The sequence below is a fragment of the Rhinopithecus bieti genome, unplaced genomic scaffold (genome assembly GCF_001698545.2).
Source record: "Rhinopithecus bieti isolate Rb0 unplaced genomic scaffold, ASM169854v2 scaffold_39586, whole genome shotgun sequence".
In the NCBI taxonomy this organism is placed as follows: domain Eukaryota; kingdom Metazoa; phylum Chordata; class Mammalia; order Primates; family Cercopithecidae; genus Rhinopithecus; species Rhinopithecus bieti.
Window position 1 is genome coordinate 1,787,694 of NW_016816842.1, and position 11,440 is coordinate 1,799,133.

Consider the following 11,440-nt stretch of genomic DNA (forward strand, 5'->3'; position numbering starts at 1 on the left):
TTGAAAAACTTTTAGGTTTGGGGGTACACGTGAAGGTTTGTTACATAGGTAAACGTGTCACAGGAGGTTTGTTGTACATATTATTACATCACCCATGTATTAAGCCCAGTACCCAATAATTATACCTTCCCCTCCCTCCTACCACCCAGACCCCAGTGTCTGTTGTTTCCTTCTTTGTGTTAATGAGTTCTTATCATTTAGCTCCCACTTATAAGTGAGAACGTGGTATTTGCTTTTGTTTCTGCATTAGTTTGCTAAGGATGATAGCCTCCAGTTCCCTTCATGTTCTTGCAAAAAAACATGATCTCATTCTTTTTTATGGCTGCTGATGAATATTATAATTGTGATGGTGATTTTACTACATCATATGGCAGAACATAAAATGACACACTTTAAATTTATGTAGTTTATAGTATGTCAGTTTTATCTCAAGCTATCTAAAAAAAAGAATGACTTGAATAAAAGAAATATTTGCCTAAATAGCAGCAGTTCTTCTTTTCCTTTTTTAAAATCCAGTGTATTTAAATTTAGTACATAATATTTTAAAGTAGCATGTATAACATCAGTTTTAAAATATCCTTTTTTCTGTTTTATCATGTATCATTTTAAATAGAATAATTTTTTTAAAAGCCTAGCCCTGAAAGCAGGGAATGAGAGGAATGAAAGTAGCTAGTTGTACAGTTAAGTTGGAGGGAATTTTTTTTAATATGGGAAGAGTTTTAATATGTTTCTTGGCTTAGGCACATGAACTGGCAAAGAGGGAGAAACTGCAGATATAGAAGATAAAGGGAGTGGGATAGGAGCAGAGTCCTTGATGGTCTAGGAGGAGGGTGGGATGCAGGGCACAGATGAGGCTACTCACCCAGACTAGTTGGAAAAAATGAGGGTTAGTACACATATGGATACACCCTGGGACCAAAGGATGACTGTTTATCCCCAAACCACATTATTTTAGTGAAAAGGAAAGTAAACAATTGAGAAGAGGAGGGTAGGAATGAGAGGCTTGCAGTGAATTATTAGAAGTTTAGGTTGGTTACATTTGAGAAGAGAAGAATCTGACCAGGGACATACAAAAAGATTATCAAGGAAAGCTTCTGTTGTAAATGGGAAACCTTTAAAGAAAATCAGAATTTTATTAAAACAAAAATAGGCTCATATTATATTGTTGTTCTGCAGCTTGCTTCTTTCGCTTCATAATGTGTCTCGGAGATGTTTTCACGTTGGTACAAATGGACCTCTTGCTCATTTTAATATCTGTGTATTAGTATTTCGTATATGAATGTACTATAATTTATGTAACATATTCAGTTGTTTCCAACTTGGCACTATTAAATAATTGCTGTTGTGAATATTCTTGTATATATCTACAAGGTGGGAGATGCTTTTGCACATGTAAAACTGTTTCTGATGCTTGATAACCTAGAAGTGGAATAATTTTGTCAGAGATTATGAACATTATACATTTTGTTGGACATTTCAAATTGCCATCCAGAATGGTTGTACTGATATAATCACATGAATTGAGATAATTCATTTCCCTGTACTATCATCAGAAAGTGTTACTTCCTTTTATTTATGTCAATCCTATGGCCAAAATATATCTCCTTTTAAATTTGCAATTCTTCCTGTTAGTGAAGATGAACATTTTTATCATACGCTTATAGGCCGTTTCTATTTCTTATGTGAACTGCTCATTCTTATCCTTTGCCACTTTTTACTAGGTTGCCTTCCTTACTGATTTGTAGGAGTTCTTTAAATGTTATGGACCCCTTGTCTATAACGTATGTGCAGGTATTTTCTTTCAGGCTTTTAATTCTACAAGTTTCAAAATTTGATATGGTTAAATCTTTTGTTCTTTTCCTTGATGCTTGCTGGATATTGAGTTTCACTTAGAAATGCCTTCCCCACTTCAAGATTATGTAGATTTCCCCCTAAAACTTGTATAGTTGGGTTTTTAAAAAATATTTTATCACTTTAATCAACTCAAAATTAATACATGTGAGTGCTGCGAGGTAGGGTACTATCATTTTAGATTCAGTATCAAAAATAAATATTTTAAGGCAAAATATTTTAGGTAATTTGGAAAGATAATAGAGGTAACTTTTTTTCCCCATAAGTGATAACTTCTTAAGAGTAAAGAAAACACTTTTGGCCGGGCGCGGTGGCTCAAGCCTGTAATCCCAGCACTTTGGGAGGCCGAGACGGGCGGATCACGAGGTCAGGAGATCGAGACCATCCTGGCTAACACGGTGAAACCCCATCTCTACTAAAATACAAAAAACTAGCCGGGCGAAGTGGCGGGCGCCTGTAGTCCCAGCTACTCGGGGGGCTGAGGCAGGAGAATGGCGTAAACCCGGGAGGCGGAGCTTGCAGTGGGCTGAGATCCGGCCACTGCACTCCAGAGTCCGGGCGACAGAGCGAGACTCCGCTTCAAAAAAATAAAAAAGAAAACACTTTTATGTTTCTATTTGTGAAGCAGATACATATTGTGACGTTCATTGTAACAGGGCAGATTGGTAGCCTGTTAATATTCTCGTTACTTAAGACCACTAACTTTTCCATCTAATAAAATTATTAGAAGCATAGATTTTGTTTCAGCATATGACAAATATCAGGCGGATAGATGTCTGATAGCAGTCAGTGCCGGTAGGTATTCTAGTTCATAGTAATGACAAATCTTTTAAGAAGTAGATGATTAACTACAATGATTAAGATACACAGAAAGACAATGAGAAACAGCAAGAGGAGGTAGAAAAGGAAAGAAGTAGAAAAAAAACCCAACAAATCACTGAAGAGACAAAAAAGAGAAATTAACATTTTCCTTGTGAGGGGAGGTTTTTTTTTTGAATCAGAGTCTCGCTCTTTTGCCACACTGGAATGCAGTGGCGCGATCTCGCTCACTGCAACCTCCACCTTCCAGGTTCAAGCAATTCTCATGCCTCAGCTTCCCAAGTAGCTGGGATTACAGGTACGTGCCACCTATTTTTAGCAGAGATGGGGTTTCGCTATGTTGGCCAGGCTGGTCTTGAACTCCTGACCTCAGGTGATCTGCCTGCCTCGACCTCCCAAAGTACTGAGATTACAGGTGTGAGCCACTGCGCCTGGCCCATGAGGGGAGGTGTTACGTTGTTTCAGGCAAACTTAAAAATTATCTCAGGCCTCATAATAATAGTAGTATGGTTTTGTTATGTTTATTTAGTTTTTGTCTTTTGGGGATGCGATGGACTTCTGCCGCCTTAGTGGGTTTATGTTTTATCTTTTTTGATAGGCTATCACTTGTATACTATTAAATTGGCTTGGGATTCTTGCATTTATAGTTCTTCATTGTTTCTTTAGGCAGTTGAGAATTTTGAACCAGCAACTCAGAGAACAAGAGAAAACTCATAAGCCATCTGGTGCTGTGGATTGCAACCTTGAATGTAAGTAAAAGAACTTTAAGGATTGATAAATTATTTGTGGCTCTGGAAATGTTGATAAAGAATTGAGCTTTTGTAATTACCTTGAGGGGATAAATTTAAAATATTGTAGAAACATAGGAAAATAAAGATGCTGTCACTTCCCAATAATATACACCTTTTTTTTTTTTTTAAACAGGAGTGTGTTTCCTTTTACATATCTTCTTTTCACATATAATTGATATATTTAACAAATACTTACTGAATACCTACTGTATGCCAGGCACAAATAGAACTATATATGTACTTTTTCTTTTTTTAAAATGAGATCACACTGTATATACTTTTCCACAGCTTCTGTTTATTCACTTAACATACAGTGTACATTTTCATCTATCAAAATACATAATTATGCATCTTTCTCTTTACGAATTACTTGGATATTCTGCTTCTCCAGGTCTACCATAATATGGTCCTCTGCTAATAGTACTCTCCCCCTTTTTCCCAGTGCAAACAACATTGCAGTGAAAATCTTTGTATATGTCTTTGTGCATATATGTCAGCTTTGTTTGTTTGTTTGTTTGTTTGTTTTGAGATGGCGTCACTCTGTGACTCAGGCTCGAGTTCAGTGGTGCGATCTTGGCTCACTGCAAGCTCTGCCTCCCAGGTTCAAGCGATTCTCTTCCCTCAGCCTCTCAAATATCTGGGATTATAGGCGCCTGTCACCACGCCTGGCTAATTTTTGTATTTTTATTAGAGACAGGGTTTCATCATGTTGGCCAGGCTGGTCTTGAACTCCTGACCTGAAGTGGTCCACTCACCTCGGCCTCCCAAAGTGCTGGGATTACAGACAATGAGCCACCACGCCTGGCCAGCATTTTTGTAGAATAGATGTATAGCAGTAGAATTGCTGAGCCAAAGGGTATATACAGTTGTAATTGTGACAGATATTGCCAAATTGTCCTTAACGATCACAGAACTTAATAAAAAAACGATAATAGTACCAGAAGAAAAGATAAGAATTTGTATTTTTTAATGTTTTTGTGGGGGGGGGGGGTGGCTTTTCCTAAGCCTGTCAAAGACTCAAATGCCACAGAGGAACAGATTGATAAAATATGTCCTCAGAAAACTTTTTCAGTTTCTACATAGCAAAATTATAAATACATTCAAAACATATATCATAAAGCAGGGCCGGGCGCCGGTGGCTCAAGGCCTGTAACCAGCACTTGGGAGCGCCGAGACGGGCGGATCACGAGGGCTTCAGCGAGCATCGAGGACCACCTGGCCTAACACGCTGCAAACCCCGCTCCTCTACTAAAAAATTACAAAAAACTTAGCGCCGGGCGAGCGTGGGCGGGCCCGCCTGTAGCCCCAGCTACTCGGGAGGCTGAGGCCCAGGAGAATGGCTTAAACTCGGGAGGCGGGCAGCCTCTGCAGTGGGCTGAGATCCGCCGGCCCACTGCCCCACTCCAGCCCTGGCGCCTGACAGCAGCGAGACCTCCGGTCTGCAAAAGAAAAATATACTAATATATATATATGAAAGCCAAAATGGAGAAACACTATATGACACGATAAAGGCTTAATCTTCTTAATATATAAGTATATCTTATAAAGCAATAAAAAAAAATATGATTACCCAACAGAATGAGCACTTTATAAAAGTGTTCAATTTCACCAGAGTGATTCAGAAGTTATCACTGTGTTTCCACTGTTAACCAAAGGTGAGGAGAGGGAGAGGGTAGGAGAGAGGAGGCCTAGAGGACAAGTTGGTAGATCACTAGTTGCCACTTTAAATATCTTCTGTTCTTTATATTATCTCGTCATTTATCTTACTGTTTCTTTGAGATCATTACTGTTTATAATTACTTGTTTGTTATCAGCTCTGTGAGAACAGGGACCATGTCTGTGCTGTTCATCTCTGTATATTCAGATTCTAATACAATACCTCACACATAGTAAGCATTCACCAAGCATGTAGTTGCTCAATAAATGGTGCCATATACTTTTACCACCTTGAAAAAGAACGTGATAGATCTGTGTGTTTGTATACAAGTCTTAAGGCAGAAAAAGGCAACGTTAGAAATTGTGTATGGTGTGTGTATACGTGTGTGTGTGTGTAGTGTAATTAATACCATATGCAAAAGTGTTTTCACAAAAGATACGAAAATTAATAGTGATTGTCTTGGGGACAGAGAGAAGGAGTGGGAGGGAGATTCTTCTTTGGGAATCATTTGGTATCATTAACATTTTGTGATGTTTGAATTTTTTTTGTTGTTTTTTTTGAGTCTCGCTCTGTTGCCCATTCTGGAGCGCAGTGGTGCTATCTCGGCTCACTGCGAGCTCCGCCTCCTGGGTTCACACCATTCTCCTGCCTCAGTCTCCCGAGTAGCTGGGACTACAGGTGCCTGCCACCATGCCCGACTAATTTTTTTGTATTTTTTTAGTAGAGACGGGGTTTCACCATGTTAACCAGGATGGTCTTCATCTCCTGACCTCGTGATCTGCCCACCTCGGCCTCCCAAAGTGCTGGGATTACAGGCGTGAGCCACCGTGCCCGGCCAGTATTTGAATTTTTTAACTTTGTACATGTATTCTTTCTTTTAAAAGGATTATGTATTCTTTCTTTTAAAAGGGTTAAAAAAATTAATGCTTAAAATGTCAACTGGAAAAGAAAGGTATGATGTCTGCCAATCAGTTTTTTAAAATATATGTAGTATTTATGTAGAACTGCTCATGCAATTAATTGTTAAACAAAATGAATAAATTTCAGGCCTTTTTTTTTTTTTTTAAAGAAACAGGTATTTTCCAAGTTTCTCTTTTCGGTTTGGGAAACAACTATTTGATCCATTTTGTCTTACAGTGTTTTCTCTTCAGTCATTGAATATGTCACTGCAAAATCAATTGGAGGAGTCACTAAAGAGCCAGGAGTTACTGCAGAGTAAAAATGAAGAGCTCTTAAAAGTGATTGAAAATCAGAAAGATGAAAACAAAAAATTTGCTAGTATATTTAAAGACAAAGATCAAACTATACTTGAAAATAAACAGCAATATGATATTGAGATAACAAGAATAAAAATTGGTATGTATTTAGACAATAGTTATGGTCACATTTTTTAAAAGGAATAGGGAAACTGACACTTTTGTTGTTTTAGAATTGGAGGAAGCCTTAGTCAATGTGAGGAGCTCCCAGTTTAAGTTAGAAACTGCTGAAAAGGAAAACCAGATATTGGGGATAACGTTACGTCAGCGTGATGCTGAGGTGACTCGACTAAGAGAATTAACCAGGTAAAATTGACTTCTTTTGAATAACTCATGCCTTTTTTATTTTAGATGTTTTATAAACTTCAAAATAATGTCAGGTCTGTTATCTCACCCATATCTTTTTCTCTTATTTTGCCATTGTTTTTGCTAATTTCTAATGATGTTTTCTTCTGTTCCAATTAAATTAGTTTAGAAATTTCAAATATGGCTAAATGCTTTTTTTAAACCGTGTGAATCAGGGGTCCCTGATGAGAAGCTGAAGACTTGTATAGCAACACTGTTAAGCCCTCTGGTTCTGAAGCTAGAAAGATCTGACTGGAATCCCAGCTCTACCACATATTAGCTGAGTAACTTTGAGCAAGCCATTTAACTTCTCTAAACCTCAGCTGTGAAGTAGGGACATCCATAGAGTTGTCATGGGAAACTAAGAAATCATTCATGAAAAGTACTTAGCATGGTAAACCCTCATGTCATATGATCTTGGGTAAGTCAGCCTCTTTCAGCCTTATTTCATCAGTTAAATGAGGGGGTTGGCAGTAGCCCTGAAGATCACTTCATTCCCTAACAGTATTTTTCTAAAATAAAATTAGCTCATTCAATATTTCTATGATACTCACTTACAAAGTTCAGTTTTCTTTTGAGATATTTGCTAAGAATTAGATTCTTAACTGCTTTTTTAAAGTTCTAGGAGAGAAGTCAGTTACCTTAGGCCTAAAGATCAGCAGATCTGACTTTGTCTTTGAATGATCCTAGAAGTTCCAAATATAAAATAATCTTGAATATAAAGTAATCTTCCTTGTGTTTCCAATGAACAGATCCATTTTGAATTTTAAACTTTCCCCCACATTTTGAATGATAAACTTGTAGGGAATCGGATGAAACAGTAATATATAACATTTAATTTATTAATTTAGCTTTATAAAGGTATTTGAAATTAATAATCTGTTCACATGGAAATATTGCCCTTTTCCACATTTATATTTCATAAGGTGTTTGCGTTCAAACTTTTATTTAACAATGGGAAAAGCAAGACATTTTTTGTAATCATAGAATTATAATTGATTAGGTTCTAGTCAGAGGTTCTCAATATTGGCTTATACCAGTCTTATTCAAAATAAAGTAATAAAATGTCCCTTCTTATTGAAAGTCTTGGTAAGGTATCCCAAGGAACATGTTTCCTTTTTTCTGAGGAATAATTTCGGGGTGAGAATTTTGTTAGTGTCAGGTATTTATACTAAGAGAAACCAGTAAAAAAAAAAAAGGCCACATATGGTATGTGATTCCATTTATGCGAGATGTCCAGAATAGGCAAATTGACGGAGACACAAAGTAGATTAGTCGTTGCCAGGGGCTGGAGGAACCGAGGGGTGTAGGATGAGAAGTGACTGCTAATGGGTAGTTTCATTTAGGAGTGATAAGATGTTCTGAAATTAGATAGTGGTGACAGTTCTCAACTTTATGAATATACTAATAACCACCAAATTGTGCACTTAAAAGGAGTAGATTTTGTGGTATGTAAATTATATCTGTAGGGTGCAGTGGCTCATGCCTGTAACCCCAGCACTTTGGGAGGCTGAGGTGGGTGGATCGCCTGAGCCCAGGAGCTCAAGAGCAGCCTGGGCAACACAGCAAAACCCTGTCACTACAAAAAATACAAGTTAGCTGGGCATGGCGGCGCATGCCTGTAGTCCCAGCTACTCCAGAGGCAGAAGTGGGAGGAGCCCAGGAGGTCAAAGCTGTGGTGACCCATTGTCATGCCACTGCACTCCAACCTGGGCGACAGAGTAAGACCCTGTCTCAAAAATAATAATAAAATAAATAGATTAAATAATCTCAATAAACTGTTATTTTGTAAAAGGTATACATGGTATACAGTCTGTTTAGAAAAGAAAAAAGAAAAAAATAGTCGGCATGGTCAAGTGCCATGAGAGTTTGCTTAGGAGTTACTATGAGCATCTGCTTCATTCCAAGGGGCAGCTCTTAGCCCCAAGCAGAAAATCTGATGAAGTGGAGGATATAGTTCTCTGGTAGTTTTCTTTCCTTCTCACAATCTTTTTCTTCATACTGCTAAATTCAGCTTCTTTGTGGATGTGAAATCACAAGCTGATACCTTTTATAAACTACTTCAATTTTTTTCAAAGTTCTGTCTTTCCTGTATCATTTTATTTGTCCTCATCTATGGAGGGAAGATTTTAGTATCTGCATTTTCATAAATGGCCAAACTGAGGCCACGCAAATTAAGTATTAGTAGAATGTTAATAACAGAGCCGGGACTAGAACTCACGTCTGTTAATTTCTAGCCAGATGTTCCTCTTGCACATGGAGTAGCTTTAGCCATGGTAATAACTCCATGCCTAATTTAGCCTAAAAAAACCTTATGATTTTTTTTTTTTTTTTTTTTTTGAGACGGAGTCTCGCTCTGTCGCCCGGACTGGAGTGCAGTGGCCCGATCTCAGCTCACTGCAAGCTCCGCCTCTCGGGTTTACGCCATTCTCCTGCCTCAGTCTCCGGAGTAGCTGGGACTACAGGCGCCCGCCACCTCGCCCGGCTAGTTTTTTGTATTTTTTAGTAGAGACGGGGTTTCACCGTGTTAGCCAGGAGAGTCTCGATCTCCTGCCCTCGTGATCCGCCCGTCTCGGCCTCCCAAAGTGCTGGGATTACAGGCTTGAGCCACCGCGCCCGGCCTGATTTTTTACCTGGGAGGTACATGGATAAATGGATGGATTCATTTGTTTATTCAACAGGACATTTTATTTTTTATTATGTCCCATAATATATATGTGCTGATACATTACATAAAAATATTTAATAATTTTTGCGTGCAAAATATCCACCACTTGACACTTCTTGTAGTGCTTTACTGACATATGTAGGAATATGTCTTTTATTTATTTGTTTATTTTTATTTATTTATTTATTTATTTATTTTTTAGACATAGTCTCGCTTTGTCGCCCAGGCTGGAGTGCAGTGGTGCTGTCTTGGCTCACTGCAAGCTCCGCCTCCCGGGTTCAGAGTAGCTGGGACTACAGGCGCCCGCCACCTCGCCCGGCTAGTTTTTTGTATTTTTAGTAGAGACGGGGTTTCACTGTGTTAGCCAGGATGGTCTCTATCTCCTGATCTCGTGATCCGCCCACCTCAGCCTCCCAAAGTGCTGGAATTACAGGAGTGAGCCACTGTGCCTGGCCAAATACATCTTTTTTTTAGTAAATGCATGGCACATGTTGAACATTGCACATGTTGACAATACTATTCAACATGTGCCATGCATTTACTAAGAAAGTTGATAACAAAACATAAGAAAATCTTTCAGAGTAACAGTATAACTTTCCTAGAAATTAGTAGAAATGGAAGCCCAAAGAAAAAAGGGACTCACCTGAGTTTCACAGCTAATTAGTGTCTGACCTAGGACCAGAGCCAGGATTTTGGATTTCCTCTTCAGCTTTGCTTTCTGTTTTAAAGTGGACAAATGAAGATGCGCCATTATTGAGGGATTCTTCTACCTGTGTTGGAGATACTTTTGTACCTGCTCATTCTTTCAAAATAACATGCAGTCTCCCTCTCCATTGTTTATTCAGAATGAAAAAGTGTTAATTGGAGGCTTCTTTTTTTCCTTAACATTTATCCTAACAAAAGTATAGGAACTAAAAAAGTTCATTAATTCTTGCCTACTATTTGCCTTTAGAAAAGGCCCTGTCTAGAATATTAGATACAGACTTTTGCTCTCCTTTTCATAAGAATCAAGAATTTTCCTATCAGTTTTTTACATTTTGTTAAGCACGTTTTATGCTGGGCATAAATCCTGCCTCGTGACTACTAGCTCACCTGTCAGATTGACTGCACTCTTATGAATGATTGTAAAAACATGATGGGAAGGCTTGACACAGTATCTCATGTAGAGTTTAACACTATCCCTACATTTTCCAAAGATTTAGTAACAGCTTCAAAAATCTAAGTACATACATTGATGTCAGTTTTATACTTTTTTTTTTGTTTTGAGGCAGAATCTCTCTCTGTCACCCAGGCTGGAGTACAGTGATACGATCACAGCTCACTGCCGCCTCAACCTCTGTAGCTCATGCAATCTTCCCACTTCAGGCTCCCAAGTAGCTGGGACCACAGGCACATGCCACTGTGCCCAGGTTTTGTTGTTGTTGTTGTTCTTTTTTTTTACTTTTAGTAGAGACGAGGTCTCGCCATGCTGTCCCAGCTGGTCTTGAACTCCTGGGCTCAAGCAATCCTCCCACCTTGGCCTCCCAAAGTGCTGGGATTACCAGCACACCCAGCCATTGTTTTGTTCTTTAAATTAAAAAAAAAAAAAAAAAAAAAAAAGTCTCTGAGCTTAATTATATCTAAATTCATCCACATTGTTGATTCATAATTTCTTTGGTGACACTCTATGCAATTCAGTTGGTTAGGAACATCTCCAGTACTATAGGTGAGTTGCTGTGACCATTTTAATTTTACTTTGGACATTAGAGTGTAAAGCACCAGCATCTGACAGTACAGATAATCTACATGTAGGCATGTGGTTTTTGTATATATGTTTTAAATAATCTCTCAGAAAAAAGATTCTGTAAAATTTCTGAATGTCTTTCTCAGACTTTGCGGGAGGAGTAAGGACTGAAAGGTACATGTACAAGGTCTAAAGAAATACCACAAACCATCTTTCTTTTCCTTTTCCAACCTTTAATGATTTTAAATGTGCCTGTATCACTTTTTTTTCCAGATCTTTCTACAACATGTTATACAACCAGTAAAATGTGAAGAAAATTAATATTTTAAA

At 38.2% G+C, this 11,440-nt stretch overlaps 1 protein-coding gene across 1 annotated transcript in view; it reads left to right on the top strand.

Annotated features, from left to right (window-relative positions):
* CCDC14 (coiled-coil domain containing 14) overlaps positions 1-11,440 on the top strand; it is a 51,845-nt gene that overhangs the window by 27,662 nt on the left and 12,743 nt on the right. Inside the window, 3 exon segments of the mRNA XM_017855359.1 lie at positions 3,337-3,419; positions 6,256-6,474; positions 6,548-6,680. Coding sequence (XP_017710848.1) covers positions 3,337-3,419; positions 6,256-6,474; positions 6,548-6,680 — 435 coding nt within the window.